Source organism: Saccostrea cucullata, unplaced genomic scaffold (assembly GCF_032062105.1).
Source record: "Saccostrea cucullata isolate Sc308-1 unplaced genomic scaffold, CSIRO_AGI_Scuc_v1 ctg3220, whole genome shotgun sequence".
In the NCBI taxonomy this organism is placed as follows: Eukaryota; Metazoa; Mollusca; class Bivalvia; order Ostreida; family Ostreidae; genus Saccostrea; species Saccostrea cuccullata.
Window position 1 is genome coordinate 3,975 of NW_026939185.1, and position 22,358 is coordinate 26,332.

At 34.2% G+C, this 22,358-nt stretch overlaps 1 protein-coding gene across 3 annotated transcripts; it reads right to left on the minus strand.

Moving 5' to 3' along the window:
• Nucleotides 1-6,963: 6,963 nt before the first annotated feature.
• On the minus strand, nt 6,964-20,656 carry LOC134252474 (uncharacterized). Of its 3 annotated transcripts, none has more exons than XM_062734960.1 (9): nt 20,289-20,656; nt 18,485-18,690; nt 18,124-18,220; nt 16,210-16,390; nt 15,101-15,186; nt 12,175-12,968; nt 11,868-12,007; nt 10,380-10,567; nt 6,964-9,414 (listed from the first exon to the last, which is right to left on the minus strand). In XM_062734960.1, exons 1-9 carry the CDS (start codon nt 20,452-20,454, stop codon nt 8,618-8,620), a joined length of 2,655 nt encoding a protein of 884 aa, XP_062590944.1. In that variant the 5' UTR covers nt 20,455-20,656; the 3' UTR covers nt 6,964-8,617. The 3 variants fall into 3 exon arrangements, with proteins under 3 accessions (XP_062590944.1, XP_062590945.1, XP_062590946.1); XM_062734961.1 differs by lacking the exon at nt 20,289-20,656 and adding an exon at nt 18,895-19,162; XM_062734962.1 differs by lacking the exons at nt 18,124-18,220; nt 18,485-18,690.
• Between the last annotated feature and the right edge of the window lie 1,702 nt (nt 20,657-22,358).

A 22,358-nucleotide genomic window follows, 5' to 3' on the forward strand; every position in this document is an offset into this window, starting at 1 on the left:
ACTAATTATGAATGAATTTTGTTAAGAATAAAATAAGACTGACCTAAAGGGCACATGCCCCTAGCCACAATTTCCCTAAGATTTTTGTCTTAATTGTAAGTTCTTTTGCGAAACAAGCCTCAGATCTAAAATATGCATTCTTTAAAGTTCTGGAACAAAAGTATTTTGTCACGTAACATGATTTTAGGACTAACAGTAAAAAAATGATTTCTTTGACAGGTCCGTTTAGCTGGTGACAATGTAATTCAGTCTAAATCTACATATGATTTTGTGGACAACCAAAGAGCTGCTGGTGGCACTGCATCCTTCACAGGACTACGTATCCTGGATGTTCACCACTGTGTACAGTTAAACATCACCATGAAAATGCCAGGCTTCCCCAACGCCAGATTACCAAACGTTTACAATGACACTGCACTGAAATTTGAATACAGTGTGCCAGGGAAAAGAACAGCCTTTGTCTACAATGGGACCTCCGATCGAGCCATCTTAATAAGTGAATGTATTAATGTAACAGGTAGGGATTGGATCTCTATACAACTGTAACACGTAGGGATTGGATCTATATCGAACTTCTGTATCAGGTAGGGATTGGATCTCTATAGAACTTCTGTAACATGTAGGGATTGGATCTCTATAGAACTTCTGTAACAGGTAGGGGTTGGATCTCTATAGAACTTCTGTAGCAGGTAGGGATTGGATCTCATAGAACTTCTGTAACAGGTAGGGATTGGATCTCTATAGAACTTAATCTGTAACAGGTAGGGATTGGATCTCTACATAACTTCTGTATCAGTTAGGGATTGGATCTCTATAGAACCTCTGTAACATGTAGGGATTGGATCTATATCGAACTTCTGTATCAGGTAGGGATTGGATCTATATCGAACTTCTGTAACAGGTAGGGATTGGATCTCTATAGAACTTCTGTAACAGGTAGGGATTGGATCTCTATAGAACTTCTGTAACATGTAGGGATTGGATCTCCTAGAACTTCTGTAACAGGTAGGGATTGGATCTCTATAGAACTTCTGTAACAGGTAGGGATTGGATCTCTATAGAACTTAATCTGTAACAGGTAGGGATTGGATCTCTACATAACTTCTGTATCAGTTAGGGATTGGATCTCTATAGAACTTCTGTAACAGGTAGGGATTGGATCTCTACATAACTTCTGTATCAGTTAGGGATTGGATCTCTATAGAACCTCTGTAACATGTAGGGATTGGATCTATATTGAACTTCTGTATCAGGTAGGGATTGGATCTATATCGAACTTAGAACTGTAACACATTGGGATTGAGTCTCTATAGAACTTCTGTAACAGGTAGGGATTGGGTCTCTATAGAACTTCTGTATCAGGTACTACAGGTAGGGATTGGATCTCTAAAGCATTTCTGCAACAGTTAGAGATTAGATTTATAGCATTTTTGTAACAGTTAGAAATTGGATCTTTAGCATTTCTGTATCAGGAAAGGACTGAATCTCTATATAGCATTTTTGTAACAGCTACATAACTTCTGTAACAGGTAGGGATTGGATCTCATAGATCTTCTGTAACAGGTAGGGATTGGATCTCTATAGAACTTCTGTAACATGTAGGGATTGGATCTCATAGAACTTCTGTAACAGGTAGGGATTGGATCTCTATAGAACTTCTGTAACAGGTAGGGATTGGATCTCTATAGAACTTAATCTGTAACAGGTAGGGATTGGATCTCTACATAACTTCTGTATCAGTTAGGGATTGGATCTCTATAGAACTTCTGTAACAGGTAGGGATTGGATCTCTATAGAACTTAATCTGTAACAGGTAGGGATTGGATCTCTACATAACTTCTGTATCAGTTAGGGATTGGATCTCTATCTAACCTCTGTAACATGTAGGGATTGGATCTATATCGAACTTCTGTATCAGGTAGGGATTGGATCTATATCGAACTTAGAACTGTAACACATTGGGATTGAGTCTCTATAGAACTTCTGTAACAGGTAGGGATTGGGTCTCTATAGAACTTCTGTATCAGGTACTACAGGTAGGGATTGGATCTCTAAAGCATTTCTGCAACAGTTAGAGATTAGATTTATAGCATTTTTGTAACAGTTAGAAATTGGATCTTTAGCATTTCTGTATCAGGAAAGGACTGAATCTCTATATAGCATTTTTGTAACAGGTAGGGAGTGAATCTCTTCAGCACTGCTATCTTATTTTTAGGTCACCTAAGTTGTTCTGCTGTCCTTTTTCCTGCAATTTTTTAAGAATAACACTAAAATATAATTCTTATTAAGGTTTGAATCTGTTTATATTTCTGATCAGCAATGTGGTAGAAGTGAAAAACGGTTCACCGCTGTGTATTTCTAGGTTTGATACATAGTACAAAATCTTCATTTTCAGTTCAGTTGGTATTTCTGTCAGGATCGTCATTCAGTCAGGTTTGGCATAAGGTATCAAGATGCTCCTCGGTATAATTAGTACAAAAAATTTAAATTTTTGTGGACTGATGGTTTGTAAAATAATTTTTAACAGTCAGATCAATATTAAAACTTGTCGAAATTTTAAAATCACTGTCAGACATTTGGTCTGACAAATTCAAAGGTTCTGTCAGACCAGTCAATGTTTCGTCAGACCAGATACATGTACCTTATTTTGACGCTGTGAAAGTCATATGAATAACAGCACCAAAATGCCCTGGATTATAATACCCCCCGCAAACGAAGTTTGGGGGGGGGGGGTATAGAGGAATCAGCTTGTCTGTCTGTCTGTGCAAACGTGTACGGTCCATGTCTTTCTTACGGAGGAACATTATAATCTACTACTTCACACATAGATTGCTCATGACCTAAGGGTGTGTCATGATCTTGACCCATGTAAGCCTAAATGAAATCCAAGAGAGTGCATTTACTGAAATATGTAGCCAAAATCAATGTGACTAAATTCTAAGGAATATATACAATTGAAATTCATCGCAGCTCAATGCTGCCAAAAATACCTGTATTGAGTAGCACATAGTGAGTTATTCCTCGGAGAAACAGACTTGTCGAATTTTTTTAATTACTGTCAGACATTTGGTCTGACAAAATCGAATGTTCTGTCAGAGCCGTCAAACTTTTGTCAGACCAGATACTTGTACCTTTATGTTGAAGCTGAAAAAGTCATATGAATAACAGCACCTAAATGTACTTTATTTTCAATAGCCTTCAATCTAACAAGTTTCCTTTCTTGTGTGGCGGTCAGCCGGGTTCGATCGCCGCTGGCCAGATAGCTCAGTTGGTAGAGCACCTGACCGGAGTTTCAGGGGGCCCGGGTTCAAATCCCGGTCTGGTCCGCTGCATTTTCTCCTCTCCCGTTACACTTGGGATAGAGAGTCTTTAACATAGACATAAATGACAAGTTTTATGACTGCTATAACAAATTTACTTAGCTATCGTCAATATGCTGCGTACGTGGCCATTTTTTCTGGGTTTGTGACCTTTAATTGCGCATCCCGATCCCGACCATTATTAAATTTGCATTACGCTCAATTTCTTTCAATCGGTCATCTGGACCAACGTTTTCTTAAATGTTATCGGTCCAGACAAATTTTTACCGGCCTTGCCGACAGGACCGACGGATTTCGACAAGTCTGAGAAAGTGTGCTTATACTGAGGTTCGTTCCGCCTGACTGACAACTGTACATTGGATTGTTACGATTTGATATCTCTTTAATTGTTTCTTATATCAAGAATGGGCATGCATAAAGGATAGATAATTGAAGAAAAAATACACAAGTCTTAAAAAAAATTAAAATAGTCTTTGAAAAGGCGAAATTTAAAACTTTAAAAATGTTGTACCAGGTGGATTCGAACCCCCGACTTTAAAAAGAAACTAACCAAGGTGTAAAAGTCAGCGTATATATATCAACTGAGCTAGTCTGACTTTAACAATGAATGGCATAAAGAAAATGGGCGCATTTGGCGTGTGATATGCAGGAATCATTTGTACGAAACATTTATGGTTTAAATGTCCATGATTTGGTTGGTGAACATAGCTGGTCAGATTTTACATACACGTCCATAGGTGTTTTTTTTCATTTAGTTTGAAAGACCTTGTGAGATTGTAACATTTATGTCCGTTTTTCCTAGGGGGTACTACAACATTGTAATGTTTCACAAAAAATAAACACCTAAATATTGAATGTATACTGTAAACCAATTATTATACGCGTCATTTTTTATTCGCAACTGACCGCTAGAGAACTAATCCGCGACTATTTATTTCCGCGAACAAGTGGTCATATTTTTTTTTATTTCCACAAGTATTTTTTTTTTGTATCAAATTAAAATTTTATATCCGCCCATAAACTAGGTAAAATGCTACCGTGAGTACTGCTTACGCATTATCATTCAAGACATTCTGTGCATTGCGTCCATTTAAAATCTTATATCCGCACCTAAAGTAGGTAAAATACTTCTTACGCATTATTCACGATGCTCGAATGAAAATCTGGAAAAAAATCGAGGAGATTAAAGTTGATTTCAAACTGTCAAGTGTAAAAGTACCTCATGCTAATTGGGTAATTGACACTTTACAAGATCTACATAGCCAAAGGGCAATTATTATAAATGGTTGGGACAGAGCAGGACTTGGCCATAATTAGTCGTAATTAACCAGGCTATCTCTAACTCGTCTGTGACAATAAAGAACAATTGATAACACAAGCTGAAATAATTATTGACATTTTAATCATTTTTAGACAAATAGTTTTAGATTCGCCATTCGTTTATATATTTTTTCTGAATGTTTGTAATTAAATTTCAACTGCTTCTAGAACACTCAAGTTCTTCCGTGATTACTTATTGAACCGTCGGGATCGGTATTCAAAAAGGGCAGATAACTCTAATCATAACATGGGAAAATGAACAACTTGTTCGCGACGATAAATATCCGCGAGCAGATGTTACTCGCGGAACTCGCGGATATTTATCGCACACGTTTAATACTTGGTTTACAGTAGATGCATGATACGTGTACATGTACATTATAGAATAGAAGATTGGAATTGATTTCGCTCTAGAACCAAACTGAACCAAAATTTATTTAATTCAAAATTTTGATACATCAGTACATAAAATGAAACTGACAAAATAAATGATTGTTTGCATGAAAAAAAAAAAACGCCCTATGCCAGGCTTGAACCAAAAACTTTTCCCATCTCGCGCATTGAACAGGTACCCAACTTACTTACCTATCACGCTTCACATGTACAAATGATTTAAAAAAGGACAAAGAAGCACCACATTCAAGCATTTAGATTTTTTGGGAAAAACTTCATTTTTCGTGGTCTCTGGGTCTTCTCTCCATTTTTTAAAAGTGTTTATTCGTTTCTTTGAATTAAAATACACACAAATAACATTTCAAAATCATGGAGAGAGGACCCAGAGATAGAATTTTTTTTTAAAAACGTGTTTAAAAATGTACCACTTTGTACCAAATGTCTGATCTAGCCAAATTTCAAGTTATTTTTTAGCAAATCAGAGCTAAATTAAGGTGTTTGGCTTCTGACATTAAAAATAATTGAAAATGATTTTCTTCTTTTTTAATTGTAAGAATAAACATAATAAATTATTTTAAGCCAGAAAAATGCATATGAATATGATTTAATTTTCAAGCTATAGGTGTTCCTGACAAAGGGAGGTAATTCTCTCATTTTAGTAAAGAAAAAGACCAAATTTGTGTCCAACATATTTAATATTTATTTTAAACTATGAAATGTTTTCAAATCATTCCAACCTTTTGCTATCTTTTAAAAGTAGTCATAGGGAATATAAATATTGATAAAATAATAATGATAATTGATAGAAGATAAAATTTAATTCTTATCAAAAAGCACACACCCTCATACAAAAAAATGCCTTTTTTCCCTTTCACAGGGCTTATAAAATGAGCTTGGAAAATAAATTAGAAATAATTAACAAGTATTTTTTTTTCTATATATTTGTTACTTAGATGAAGTGCTTTCAAATGGTGTAAAAAATTGTATATCAATATGAGTTACTTTTAAAGATATTTTAACTTGAATTTCCTCTGACCCATTTTTCTCAAATTTTGACCAGAGGAAATTCGGATTGATTCTGTTTGCCTCTTCCATGATTTTGGGGGATTTTCTATTTGCCTAAATGAATAAGTGTATTGAAACTCAATCTTTTTCTTTAAAAGAAAAGGGACATTTCATTTTTTGGGGGACTATTTAAGACTTAGGGGAAAGAGGGGAGGGTGGGGGGGGGGGGGTTTAATATCTATTTTCATGCCCACTCACATTACCTGAGGATAATTCTTTAATAGTTTGACTAATCATGGCTTTGCCTGTTCTGAGTTGAGAGAATTTTACAGACATTTCAAATATTTTTCTATGCATACTTTGCTCCACTTGTGGCCCATCCTTCCCCCAGGAATTATTGAATATAGGGTATGTAATGAAGCTAAATTTCACGTAAATGTCATCTTTTCTTCAGTGGTTCTTCAGAAGATTTTTGAATAATGCCACCAAAATTCTTAATTACCCCCCACTTCAAGAGGGCGAGACACTTCCTATGAACAAAGTTAAATCCCCTTAATTGAAATTGGGCCAGTTGGTCTTTCAAAGAAATAAAATATATCAAACTTTACACACCCCAGACAAAAGACCGATTGCCAGACAATCTTTGATCAGAAAAGCTCACTCGGGCTTCCGTGTCAGGTGAGCTAAAAACCACCACATAGTAATCATTTCACTATAAACGTTTCACAGCAAAATTCCAGTTATTGAAAATGAAGGGAATAAAAAAAAAGACTAAATGAATGTTTTGAACTACTAGTTGTACCAATAACAGCTAGTTTAATTTGCGTCATGCAATGTAAATCTCTCTTGATTTCATTGTATCAAACAAAATGTTCTTTATTCAAGATGAAAAATGATCAACTATTTAACTTTATTCAGATCCATGTTTCCTTGTGATAGAGATCTATCAAATTGTTACCTTTACAAGTAACATACAACATTTTTATATACTGCAAACATTAGATTTTTTGTGCCTTTGACAGAAAACTGCTGTTGCTATTTCAAGAACATCGCTAACTTTATGACCTGCGTATTTATAAGTACACAATAAAAATTTTGCTAGAAATCAAACCTAGCCCGATTGTTGAAAAATAGATTACTGCCAAGTATAGGTCATACACAATATTAAACATTTACAGAATGTCTTTTCATATTCATTTGTGCATGTTTCAATTTAATATGCACATAGTCTTCTTCAATAAATATCAATGAACACCTTTTAATTTTTCATGTATGCTCAAAATATGGGTAATGAAAATAAATTGTTGTCAATTTCTAAATAAGGATTTATTTTGAATGGAAAGAAAATGTTTTGTTCAACTACAAACTACCTATAACAATAAACATTGAAAAAAACAATAGTTCATGGCATAATTATACCCCTGCTCTGAAGCACAGGGTTTATACTGTTTTTCTTTCTACACTTGTGTGTCTTTCTGTCAGTAACAAATTTTTGTCCAATTTTTCTCAGCAATCACTCATCATGCTCAATTGCTCATCACAGATGCTTTAAGTTTTAGCACACTCTTTCTTTAGCCATGCCGTATGTTGGAATTGGTTTTAGACGAATCTGATGTCAACTTCCTGATTATCTGTGCATTTGTCTGTACCACAAATAGTAAATTTTTGTCACAGTTTTCTCCAAAACTACTCATCACATTTGGAATTGGTTTTAGACGAATCTGATGTCAAATTCCTGATTATCTGTGCATCTGTCTGTACCACAAATAGTAAATTTTTGTCACAGTTTTCTCCACAACTACTCATCACAGTTGGAATTGGTTTTAGACGAATCTGATGTCAACTTCCTGTTTATCTGTGCATCTGTCTGTACCACAAATAATAAATTTTTGTCACAGTTTTCTCCACAACTACTCATCACAGTTGGAATTGGTTTTAGACGAATCTGATGTCAACTTCCTGTTTATCTGTGCATCTGTCTGTACCACAAATAACAAATTTTTGTCACAGTTTTCTCCACAACTACTCATCACAGTTGGAATTGGTTTTAGACGAATCTGATGTCAACTTCCTGTTTATCTGTGCATCTGTCTGTACCACAAATAATAAATTTTTGTCACAGTTTTCTCCACAACTACTCATCACCGTTGGAATTGGTTTTAGACGAATCTGATGTCAACTTCCTGTTTATCTGTGCATCTGTCTGTACCACAAATAACAAATTTTTGTCACAGTTTTCTCCACAACTACTCATCACCGTTGGAATTGGTTTTAGACGAATCTGATGTCAACTTCCTGTTTATCTGTGCATCTGTCTGTACCACAAATAATAAATTTTTGTCACAGTTTTCTCCACAACTACTCATCACAGATGCTTGAAATTTTTTAGACATGAAATATGGTTGGATTCATTTTTGTACGAATCCATTGTCAATTAACTTTGTTTATTCCTGTCTGTCCATATTCACATCAGAGTGAGGGTATTACTAGTGAGCACTGGCTCACAGAAATCAAACAAACAAACAAACAACCAAACAAACAATAACATAGTTACATACAAAGAACATCATACAACTGCGTTACTGCTCAGATCTGAGAAAATCTGCAACAGAATCAATGATTTTTCTAGATTTTGTCACACGCACACTGTTATCTGTTATCTCTGTCAGCACATCCTGTACTCCCTCCCTACCATTTCTGCGATAAGCCAGTTGTAAGTGTGATAAGGAGAGTCCACTGCTGGCAATCTTATTTCCCATTCCATTCGAAATCACCTTTTGGTCCAATAAAGGCTTTAGTGTGCTCATTAGACTTTTTGTTGTGCTCTTGTGATGGAATATGGCAAAGGCAGAGTTTGAAGTGAAAGATGCAGCAAGTTTGACTTCAGGGGAAGGTCCTGTATGGTCCAACAATCTCTTCAAGGCTAAGACATCCTGTAATGAGTCATGCGCACTGTATTTGTCTTGTAGAATTTCTTCGAAGAGGTGTAACTGTGAGTATGATGAAAGGTTTGGATGCGAAATTTTGAAAAGAGGTAAGGTATCAATGAAACCAATGACTGCAGATGAGAATGCCTCCAAAATGTTTAATTTACTCAAAATGTTGAACAGCACAGGAAGGTCAAACACTTTGGAGTTGTGTCCAACTAGAACAGCATCTGACTCCGATTTCTTCATGAAGTCGATAAACTGGATCAGTGCATCCTTAATGCTGACTGTCTCAACTTCCTCATCATTGTGGTACATTTTATTGTTGACTACTTTTATTCCAGTAATTTCTGTAGCTTTTGAGGACATTGGTTTTTCTGGAATGATGTATTTGTTGAAAACCTCATCATTTCTAACTGCAGACAACTGCACAATATGAGAATCCCTTGCTAAAAATAAAAAACAAATAATTTAATTTTGATTGTAACGCATCATTTGATTGGATAAAAAATTAATCTAAATTGTATAATCTGGTTTGCTTACGTCACAATGACTTACATCAAATTGTATCAATCCGCTTGACGTTACGTTTAAAATATGAACTATTTGAAGGCGTTATAAAGAGAAAATTTGTCTTGTTTTATATTCTTGATGATTGAAAATTAAATCATAAGGAGTGAATTAAATGGCAACCCAAATTATACTGCTACAACCTGGGTTGGAGCAGTTTACGCTTTTTTATAAACCACTTTGAGGTTTAGAAAGCGTAAACTGCCCCAACCCAGGTAATACAGTATAATTTGGGTTGCTATTTAATTCATTCCTTAAGTAAATTCAAGTTTTTAAAATTAAAAGCATTAAAAAAAATACATACAAAAATTGATATATTGTAAATGTATTATATTTAGCATGTATGATATTTGGCAGAAATTGACTTTTGAATAAGTAAGCGTAGATTTGATTTAGCGCATTTCTTCATTTTCTTCTTTATGTGTATATGTGCAAGACATTTAGCGTTGTACTTGATTTAGCGGTTGCTGCGTTTCGCCAAATCCGCTATTAGAATACACAGCCAAATGTAATCCGTTTACAGTATGCATGATTTAAAAAATTTTGAAACATTATAATAATAGTAACCCTCTTCCCCAAGACTTAACTCCTTCAAAGATGCTTGAATTCTTTCAGAATATGCAATTTCTTTTTAATCAGTGTCCTCAGAAGGAAGGGTAAAGTTTTGAAAGATATAAAACATGCTCAACTACTTGTACCAATACCGGAATTATGCAAGAGTCTCCATTTCTATTCGTTTTCTATGATAACTTTAGTATTATTCCTTCAAAATGCATACAAAAGAAATACCGGAAGAGGGCCATAACCATCAGCATTGACTTAACATTTAAATCTAGGTTCTTACCGAGTCCAGTAGTTTCCAAATCAAAATAGATCTCTTCAGCATTTAACAGCTGACTTGAAGGGAGATGATCATACTTTGGAATTGTTTTTGGAGCTGGAATTTCAACGATGTCAGAGGCCTGCTGGAGATCACATCCTGTTAAATAACTGATGCCTTCCCTTGTTTCTTTTGTAGAAATACTTTGAATTCTGTAAAGAAGATGTATACTGTAAAACAAATGATTCTAAACTGAGGTCTTACAAAAGGCCTAGCAAAATAAACAATCACCTAATGTACAGCTAATAAATTAGGAGTTGTAAATAAATGAAAATCCTGAGCACATCGGCAAGGAAAGAGCACAAAGTAGACCAGAATAGAAAAGTTATGGTACATGTAATTTACTGAAGGGGGGGCTTAAATTTTATCACTACTTAAGAATGCCTCCATATCAATACAGCATATAACTTTTTTAACATTTTGTTCGTATATATTACTTAGTAATAATTTGAATTTGATTCCCCACTGTTTCCCTCCCTACCACAAAGGATCAGGATTTAAACAAATTTAAATCTTCAATACATGAGGATGTTTACATTTCCATATGACTAAACATAGCTTCTCTTTTTTTTCGGGGGGGGGGGGGGGGGGGGGGGATTTTTTCCCTTTATTTTCCTATGTAAAACTTTGATCCACCATGTATGATTTGAAAAAAAAAATTAATTCTACTTTACCTGAGGATGCTTCCATATTAATATCACCAATCATAGCTTTGCTATTCTTGAGAATTTTTTAAAAAATATATTGTACTGTAAAATGCAATTGTGGCCCCACCCTATCCCTGGGGGTCATGATTTAAACAATCTAGAATCTACACTACCTGAGGATGATTTCATTTCAATATCACTTATCATGGCTTTGCAGTCCTTGAGAAGATTTTTAAAGATTTCAAATTCTCTATATATTCCTGTGTAAAACTTTGATTGGCTATGTGGTCCCACCCTATCCCCCAGGGTCAAGATTTGAACAAACTTGAATCTACACTACCTGAAGATGATTCCATATGAGTTTCATCTTACCTGGCCCAGTGGATACTAACTTTGTAGCAAGTTTGGTTGAAATTGGCCTAGTTGTTCTTGAGAGGAAGATGGAAATGTGAAAAGTTAATGACAACAGATACATTTTTATCAGTAAAGCTCACTTGAGCTTTCCGCTAAGGTGAGCTAAAAAACTGGGTATGTAGGTAGGTAAAATTTTTATTTTAAGATTGCAGCAAAGCAATATGCCCTCCCTTCTTTGAAAAAAATATTTATCAAACCATGCTATTTATAACAAGCATACCGTAAATCTTTGGTGATTCAGAAAACAAATCTTAGTAACATGCAAGATATTAATTCCCACTTAAATTCATACTTATCATCATTCACTTGTTCTTGGTTTATTTTCATTTTTGAGGTTGACAAAAGGTTTTTTACACCTGACAAATGACAATCAAAGTATACTAGTACGTACTTCCTGGCTTTCAATTCTCTCCTTCTCCTTTTAAATTTCTGTGTCACTGAAATGGCCTTCTGTCGCTTTCTTTGCAAATCCCTCAGAATGCACTGTCGTCGAGTATAGTAGCCAGGAGAGAGGCCCAATTTCTTGTTAACCTTTAATAAGGATAAAAGAATCTATTATGTACAACTACAATGTACATACATATACAATACAATCTGCTTTTGATTAAAATTTGCAGAATTTTCAAATGTAAGAGATAACTTGAGTGGTTCAACTCAGATATGACACAATAAGCATGAAAAAATAAAAATTTACAAACCTTTACAAGATATCTGTGTCCAACATTTTTCTGGGCTACACATGCAGCAACTCTATATCTGAGGCTTGAAGAAGAGCTGTAATGATGGGTCTTTGGGGCTTTTGCAGACACCATTCTGTGAAAACTCTCATTGGACTGTGTGCTTCCTAAGCATGAAAGACGATCAGAATGACTTGCATATGAACTGAAGACTTCTTTCAGATCATCCTGAAGGAACCTATCTTTCAGGGGTTTTCCATGTGGAAGTGACTTGTACCTCAGGTTAGGGTTGTTAATGAAGTTGCACCACCTTGAGGAGCAGTGTTGGTGATCTCCAAATATGTGTAATGGAATTGATGAAAGGTCTTCTTTGATTTGAGAAGCATTTCCTTTTCCCTGTGCTATGGAGTAACTGAAGCATTTCTGAATGTACTTTATCACAGACAAAGTTAGAGATGAATGTTTTTTCTTCAAGGTAAACAAAGAGTTTGTAAACAGTTTCTTTAGATGATTTTTATCAGACAACTTCTTAATATCAGCATTGACATTAGCTTTCAGTCTTGCAATAGTGGTAGAGTCCTCATCTCCAATGATTCCATCAATGGTTATTCCTTTACTTTTCTGTAGATCTTGGACCATCTCAATAACCATATCTGCCTCCATGGCCTTTGAACTACCCTCCCAATTCTTTGAGCACTCATGGGCTGCTGGATTCTTGTTGGTTGATTCAGCTACACTGCATACTCTGCAATTCTTAGACCTCAGAGAGTATGACAATACTTTGTCGGAGAGAGGACCAACCATGGAACAATGACCTGAAAAATTACAATTAGACTGTATAACTGAGAATTTAGAAGCCACCAGACATTTCCTTGTTTCTGGCCTTTGTATGCTGCTAAGCATTTTTCATGCAATTTCTTAACTTACATAAAATGTAATGAGCAGAGGAAAATCAAACTTTGAAAAACTGTATAACCCCTTATAGATGTATTACCGTTGTAGCATATAATTAGGTCAAAGCATATTTTCATGCTGTATAATTAATCGTTCAACTTTAAAAAAACAGTAAAATGTCTTAATTCAAAAAACTACTTTGGCAACAATGCTTTGGTAAAAATCTTTTGTGAAACTCATTAATGGCTTTAAAAACTTTCATTTCTGACACCTGGATCATTGGATTCCTATTTTTAATTTTTTGGCCGTATATCGAAATCTACTTTCGTTTTCGACAAGATCTATAAGACGCGATACGCAATCTCTTTTGTTTCATTTATTCAAACGCTTTAATGATCTTTTTGACTAACCAATCAAAAACGTTTTTGTTACAAACTACGTAACCACAATGGCCGGTACTTTGAACGTCCAACCAAAAAATGCAGGCCTGACCAACCATGGATTTAATTGAAAAATTACAAATTAGAAAAACTGTATAACTTATAGATGTATTCGTTGTTTTTATTAAAGCATTTTTCATGCATTTCTTAACTTAATAAAATGTATGTCTTAATACTTTGGCAAGGAAAATCAAACTCGATCACTGATGTTACATGTATGCATTTGGTAATAACCTTTAACCCCTTTAGTCAGCAATGAACCTGTGCGTCCAGTGCACTATAGCATAATTAGGTCAAATATTTATTTTTCATGAGGGGTGCTGTATAATTAATGCAAATCGTTCAACTTTAAAAAAGTAAACAGTTGCTATAAAACGTGTTTGCAGGATGCAATAGGGACCAAATTCCTACTTCTTTGAAGTTAGTGTTCTAAGTATTGACAATGCTTTGGTAAATAATGTTTCTAATAAGTGTCGTTAAAAATTGGTTGCGTGCCATAGAGCGATTAGCGAATACGCTAACTGTGTAAAATCACCTAATATTTTAATATTTTGATTTGACTCATTATGACTCTTAATGATTTTTCTCCTATATATATTCCCGTGTAAACATTATATCCTTTTTTGGCTCCATCATCCCACCTTGGGTCCATATTTCGAACAAAACTGAATATGCTTTACCTGCATGAGCAACATAACTATTCATGGCTGTTCTTTAGAAGAATATTTTACAATTTATATGGACAGTTGAACTTTGAGATATGTGTCTTTCTAAATTTATTGCATCTGTATTGCAAGATATTTTTCAAGAAATAAATACTTATTCGTGGGCATAAAATTTTGTTGTTTTGACATCAGAATTTTGAAAATCTTGTTCAATTTTGGGAAAAAAGAAGAGATTTTGCAATTGGGAATGGGGCCCATTTTCGGCCCTACACGGGGTAGTGGAAAATCCCTGCTTTGAGATATGTGTCTTTCTAAATTTATTGCATCTGTTTCGTGGGCATAAAATTTTGTTGTTTTGACATCAAAAATAATCTCGTCGTTGTTTTAAAACTAACCCTAGGTCTAAAAAAAATATGTTTGTTTCCTGTAACCCGACCGACCCATTCAAATTACCCCCCGGGTGAATTTTTTTTCTGACAAATGGCAAAACTTCGTTTGATCAATCAGCTGATTCCATTTATTAAAAAAAGAAAATTAGCTTGTAGCTTAACTTGAGACATAAAATATGTCAACCTAGTTTACATTTAAGTTTGATTAGTTATAAAGAGTAATCATTATTATAACAACAATTTCCCCCTACAACTTTCTGAAGATCGTTTTCCGCCGCTAGGCAGCCATTTTGGATGCCATGTTGGGTGTCCACTGTAAATATGACACCTGGTATATTGAGTCCAGGGATGTTTGACAATTCATAAGAAAAAAAAATCCCGACCTACCGACCCTTAATTTTTTTGGAATGTTACAGGAAACAAACATATTTTTTTTAAAGCCCTATTCAATATATAGTCATATAAAATTTCGTGTGGGATTTAATTTTGTTGGAATTTTGTTAACGGAATAAACAAAATTTAATTCCCCCGAATATTTGTGCTTTTACAGTATTTTTACCTGATAAACTATCATATGTCTTTCCGCTACCCCGTTTTTGCCATCCAGCATCTACAGCAACAACTAGTCCATTTTCGTTCATCTCTCTGAAAAATAGTTAAATAACAGACATCAGTTATTAACTGTGAACCTGTCTCCTTTAGAACACCCCCTAATGTGCATAACATTCTGCATATTTATCAACACAAATTATACTGTACATGACTAAACCTTATATTTATCAGTATATCAGATTCTATTAACTTGATCACTATCAATTATTATTAGGTATTCCCTATGATTTTCATTTGGGGATCAAAACTAAAACACGAGGCTCTTGGGGCTTGGGCCACAATACTCTAGGAAGTCACTGTCTCTGTCCAATCTAATTAAAATTATTTGTTAGATCCACTTGCATACTCGCTACACAAACATCTAACAACATCTCATTGAGGGTCACGTCAGAGGTCAAATTCTAATCAACCAATCAAATTGTCTCTTGCAAAATCATTGTTTATTTGTTGACGCAATTGAAGAAAATAAGTCTAGGGTTGTTCCGAATTTGAACTCTGAGTGACCCTCTATAGGATGTTGTTAGATGCTAGTGTAGCAATTATGCGAGCAGATCTAACATCTAATTTTGATTAGACTGTGTCTCTGTCACTCTTCAATTTTTTTTCTTCAATCAAATTTTCCTTTTTTAATTCATTCTAGGAATGAATTTAATAGCTACCCAAGTTATACTGTATATCCTGGGTTGTGCCAGTTTTGGCTTTCTATACAGCGAGGCTTTCATTTCAAAGCAGGTTACACTATTATAACTTGGATAACTATGAAGTTAATTCCTTATAATTTAATTCTCCATCAATAAGTAAAGAAAATAAGACAATTTTTCCTTCAAAGATGCATGCAATTAGTACATACATGTATCTTATATGTAAAATTAAATGGGTTGTTATGTTTGTGACATACATGTTAGTAATTGTGACTTAACCAACACAGGTTATACCATATGACCACTACACATGTATGCTAGACACCCATTGATCTGATCAGAAAAGCTCTATTGCGCCTTTGGCTCATTTGAGCTAAATAGTGAGATTTAAACTGAATTTATATTGTTTACACACTCATTCATCATTTCCAGTTCCTTCTGCAAAGCATCAGACATAGACTCTGCAGCAATATCTTCAACAGCTCTGCCTATCTCTTTCTGTCTTTTGTCCAGCATGGCATGGCTTACAGGTGGTATATTCAGCTCAGAAAGGAGACTGTTGACTTGTGTTGCACCAATACCAACATGTACAATTGCTGTAAATACAAATTCATAAATGTAAAAAAGAAATCAATCTAATCACTTTAAACAAGAAGCTTGTGAAATACAACACTCATCTTAGTCTCCTTTATTTTCTCTCTTTATTACCAGAAATTAAAAATAGAACCCATACTTTTAACAAACTAAACCCCTAGGGGTAATGGCAACAAAACTTGAAATGATCTACATTAGGATGATTCAATATCAATATGATTAATACAGTAATAAGGCTTTGCTGTTCTACAGAGAATTTTTTCCATCTGAATAGTCAAGTGGTTTAGAGAACAAATCAAAAAAAGTCCCATTCTAACTTGTTATACCCTTTCTATGATGTGAATATAGGTTCTTTTGTGAATATACAGGCAGACACATGGATAAATAGGAAGCAGACATTGGATTTCTATAAAAGTGAATTCCATCATATGGCATATTGCCAAAACAAGGTGTGACTGTGTGGTAAAACACAAGAGTAAAACAGTATACCAGTACCCACTTCCCTCTCCTTTAAAGCATATTTTGAAAAGTTGACAGACAGATAAATGGAAAAAGATCAGAAAGCTGAAATGAGCCTCTGGCTTCAATAAGTTAAAAATAGCTTGCCTTCTCATCAAGTTTTTATTCTGAATTAAACATTATCAGGGGCGGATCCAGGAATTGAAGTTAGACGGGCAGGGTTCGACATTAACGTTAGTCCGTTAGTCTCAGACTAATAAGTCTCAGACTAATACATTTTCATTTGGACTAATAAAAGTTGTGGCGTATTAGTCCGAATGGACTAATAAAGTTTTCTGGGGGAAAAAATTACCGAAGTTCTCGACAACTTTCACTGGAAAACCCGTATGTATTTTTAGCTTTCTTGCATCTTGGCGGAAAGTTATGTAATTCTGAGTCAATTCGGCACTTAATTTTAGGACTCATTGGAATGAAATTAAACATTTTAGGGATTATGATTTATCATGACTCATAAAGAAAGATGTCGGGCATTTGGATGTCGTAATCATTTATAGAGAATAATGAGATTGGGAACACGATCCTAGTTCCTGATCAGGCAATTTCAACAAATATTGGTATAAAACATTTCATGTAAACGCATGCTTTGTTTATTACAAAAAAAGTATAAAAAGTACCTTGAAATGTAAATTCTATTGTTTAATTATATTTTTGACGGACTCATAAAATTGCCTGTGGACTAATAAAATTAAAGATACACTAGTCCGGCTAGACCAACGCCGAAAAATGTTAGTGTCGAACCCTGGCGGGTTGGGCGCCAGATTCAGGCAGGGGGTCTGGGGGCCGCCTTGAGGCAAAGCCCTGGTGGGGGCCAAGGGGGCGAAGCCCCCCGAAGCTCTTGGAGTCTAGAGGTTTTGTAGGGTAAAAATGAGGTCTACCAAGTAGACATCAGAAACATTTCCTCGACAAAACTATGTTTTATGCTAACTTTGACAATTTCAGGGGGGGTGCGCGCCGGGTGTGCCCCCCCTTAAATCCGCCACTGATTATATCAATTTATAGATACATATACCTATTTACTGGCTATGAGGACAAAAGCAAGTTTATTGTCCCCCAAGACAGCAACAATTTCTCAAGGTGCGTCCAAGTTGCTGTTGAGGGGGACAACAAACTTGCTTATATTGGAATAGACAGGTAAAACTCAATCAGGCTCTTGTGACTTGACAATAATAAATATACATGTAACTGATGTAGGGGATGTGTACGTTAAACTTCTTACCTGCTGATAGCTTTGTATTTACATCCCACACTCTTCCATGTTTTTTCCCCGTTTTTACATGGTTAATATGATTACACTTTGTATTGCTGCAACAGACCTGAAATGTTAATGTAAAATCAATGAATCCCTAATTACAGGTCACTGTTCTAAATTCATTCACCATTAATGAAATCAAATGCTTGGGAAAAAAGAATTTAAATATGCATTACTTCAAATTACTTCAAAGAAAAAAATGTAACATCTTTCAAAACTAAAAATATGGATATATGGAATACTGCCTGTTTTATATGGAGAAAAATTCAAGGAAAAACCTTTCAAGGTTGTTTTTATACAAACTGTGCAAAAATTGGTGAGTTCATACCTTTAACAAAGAAGCTAAACCATATGTCAACACAGAAATAGTGTGTGAAAGTTGTAATGGTAAGCCACATTTACAACATCCCCGCAAGCCCTCAGCTAACACTCCAAGTTCTACTACTCTCCTCCCCTCCTTCCAATCCTCAGATGTAGTCACTTCTTCCCCATCCACCACCTCCTCTCTTTCCAGTATATTCAAATTTGGCAATTCTATGAATAATGAATAAAAATTATCACCATTACACATTCTTTATTATCTACTGTAACACATCCTGACTAGTTGACTGTTTAGATACACTTACTAAATTCCAAGAACCAGTTTTCAAAATAATTCATAGTGCCGATATACAACATATTTTTCCATATACCGATATTTCTCAAGATATTCTGAAATCAATCTAAAATATGATCTACTTTCTTTTACTCGACATTTGCTTGGGCCCCTGGTCATTCACATGTAAACAGACGGTGTATGAGGTGCAGCGAAGAGTTGCATAGCATTTGCAAGATCTTTCAACATTTTAAAGTTGATTTCTTACTCCAGATTGTAAGGTTAAGTAGTCTGTATTAATAAGTTAAAATCTGCATCAACAACTACACCGCCATTTTGATTATGAATGTAAAAGAAGCTATATGGTTGAACAATTTTTTCCCGTAATGCATTATCATGATTATATACCTTTCTATTTTCAAAACAATTAGACCGCTAACATTTTGTTTGTGACTTAGTAAGATCATATGATCCAATTAAAGAAAAATCATGTAAATCTCAAATTCAAATGAGCAAATATTCATTGAGTTTAGAATAGACTTTGGAGAAAATTTGTCCTGTCGTTCCCGCGTAACAATTAGTGTTGGGCCCATTGGCAAGCTGATGTCAATTAAAAAAATTTAGGTCAATTTCGGAATTGATTTCATAATATCTTAAGAAGTATAAGGAATTACGGAATGAAATTTGAAGGAATGAAGATTGTTTATATATGGATAGATATGGATAAAAAGTAAATTTGTAAAGCATTCAATTTAAAAGAATTTTATTGGTGAAAGTAGGTACCCTATGAAAAGAGTTCCATACCTTTATTTTTTTTTTAACACCTCAATTTTTTTTCTAAGTGATCTAAAGGCCTGTGGGTCAAATGAGTATATCTTTCATCACGTGCAGTGTATTAAAATAAAATACAGTAATTATCTTTGATTAGTATTGTCATGTAAGGTAAGACATCTGATTCAGCAAATGTAATTTTTTTTTTGTAACAGCTAGGCCTAGTATATATATATTTTATTGAAATCCACATATAACATCATGTATAGTTAAATTTATTATTATCAAATATGATTCAAATTTCCATGTTGCACTTTGATTACAATAGGCCATGTGGTTTTCAATAAAATACCCCCCCCCCAAAAAAAAATTATATTTTTAAAACTTTGTTGTCAATCAGCATGATCAGATGAAAACTTGTTTTTATCAAAATATATCTTTGAAAATTCAATTATATACTTGATAAAAACAAGTTTTCAATGTCTTAGTTATGTCATGTTGTTTTTCAATGAAATATTGAGAAAAATTCAATATCTTCTCTTTTGGTGCACATCTTTAACTATTATAATTTTTTTTTAAATAGCTACACGTAGTCATAGTTCAAAAAGTCTTTAGATTAGACCTGGTATATAAAATGAACATCAACAAATTCATGTACCTCCCTTTAATATTTCTAATATTTTTAATAGACCTATGTGTAATCATGGTAATTTAGATGCAGATATGAAAACGAGTCTTTTAGATTACGTATTTTACATGTACAAACCGTGATCGTGATCAACGCTGACAGGGGTTGCACTGGCGGAGTAATTGTGGTCTGTAAGGATAGCTCCCCTAATCCATCGAGTCAATTGCCCTGCAGATACTTTATCATATCTCTCCTTCTGCTTTTTCGAGACGAACCCATGGCGTCTGTACTTTGGTTTCACCATCTCAACCAAAGTTACCGCGCAGACCTTGACTTCTCGTCTGCTTTTTGTTTACATTATCGTAATCCGGTTCACATCCGCGAAATGTAAAATGCTTATTATATGTTTGTTTTCTGGCATAAAAAATCGTTATTATGTTACTTTCTATGGATGATGATTATAATTATTTGTAGAAACTATTAATTCTCTGCCGTATTGAATTCTTTATTATAACGACATTCAGACCAATTTCCGGCAGTTCAAAACGAGTTGCGCGGTGAATTCAATTTCGCCCCTTAATTATAAAATAAAATACATTTTCACTGTTAATTTATACAAGTACTTCAATTTATGCAAGTAAGTCAGTTAAGATATATATTGACTGTGTACGATTTTTAGAATCAACAAGCCCATCGGACTTCTTGAATTTTGATTTTCACTGACCCGACATAAAAATTCACTGGCCGCGGTCTTCGGACCAGTGAGTTTTCGTGAAGACTGTCAAAATACCACAATTTTATTTAGGGGCAGGCCTGCCCTGAAGGACTTCAAGGCCAAAATTCATACAAAAATCAACGCTTTAATGGACAAAATGGTGTTTCGGTCAACTTTGGAGGTTTATTGTAAAGTTATAAATAATAAATTTTAGGTATAAAATACAAATTTGAAAAATTAAGACATATATACGGTAGAAAACAACAAATAAAGATTGATTTTTAAATGTCACTTTTTCCGGGAAATTGTTCTCTCCTATAGGTCAATTCTTTTGTTAAAGTGAATACATCCTTTGGTATGTTCCCATTACACACAAAGATTGCTCATGACCTTAGGGTATCTTTCTTATGGATAAACTTGGTAAGTTCCTGTTTCACACAAAGATTGCTCATGACTTAAGCAGGGGTTTTCCTACCATTTTTAAATGGGTCCGGGGTCCGTAGAATTGGGAAAATTGACGCGAAATGCGTTCAAATTGGAAAAATTTTAAAAAGGACCAATTTTGTTATTTTCCCTTATAAATGAAAATGAGGGGACCAGAAGTGTATATATACAATTGTAGACAGATATAGAGTTGCACATTATTCAGCTGTTATTGGATGATAAAAAAATGCAGGAAAAAATTGTTATATTGCAATATACATGTGTATTCATGTAAAAAAATGTAATAAATGGGTATCATATTTTTAACTGGATAATGAAAAATTCCATAAAAAAATATTTTAATTAGTTTTATTGATTATGACTAAAATAAGGAAAACAAAATTGTTTTATTGAATAATGGGAATTTTCAGAATTTTAAAAAGTTTTTATTTATTCCATTCACAACTGAGAATTTAAGTGAACATAATTTTTTTTTTGTAATATAATAAAAAAAAAAAACTGCAGGAAAACATTGTTTAGTTGTACTTTACATTCATGACTGGAGTAAAAGATAAATAAAAAAAAAATACTTTGGCATAATATTTATGAAATTAATTGTTATCTATATTGATTTCAGTGTGTTAAGTAACATAAATTATAACAAAGAATTAAAAACATGTGTTTGAATAGGCTTATATTGATGAGAATGAAAATAGAAAAGTAGGATGACAGATTTTGTGCATTTAGGCAAATTAGTCAAACCCTTCCTATTTTTAGATAATGCAAGGAAGTGCACAGTAACTTTGGAATAAACTCACTGACAACTTTCATGATAACTACGATCTTTTATATGATCAGTATAGGTATTCATGTGACTTAAATGAAACAAGTGATGTTACAGTAATAACTAGTCACTTAACATCGTAGGTGATTTACCATTTATGTGTTGCATCACTTATATTTATAGCTCAATGATACGATCGCATGTTGACACCTGTTGAGATTTTCAGACGTCTTGCTGGGAAAAAAATATTTTACTTCTTTCTGAACTCTCTTAAATTTTTTTAAGG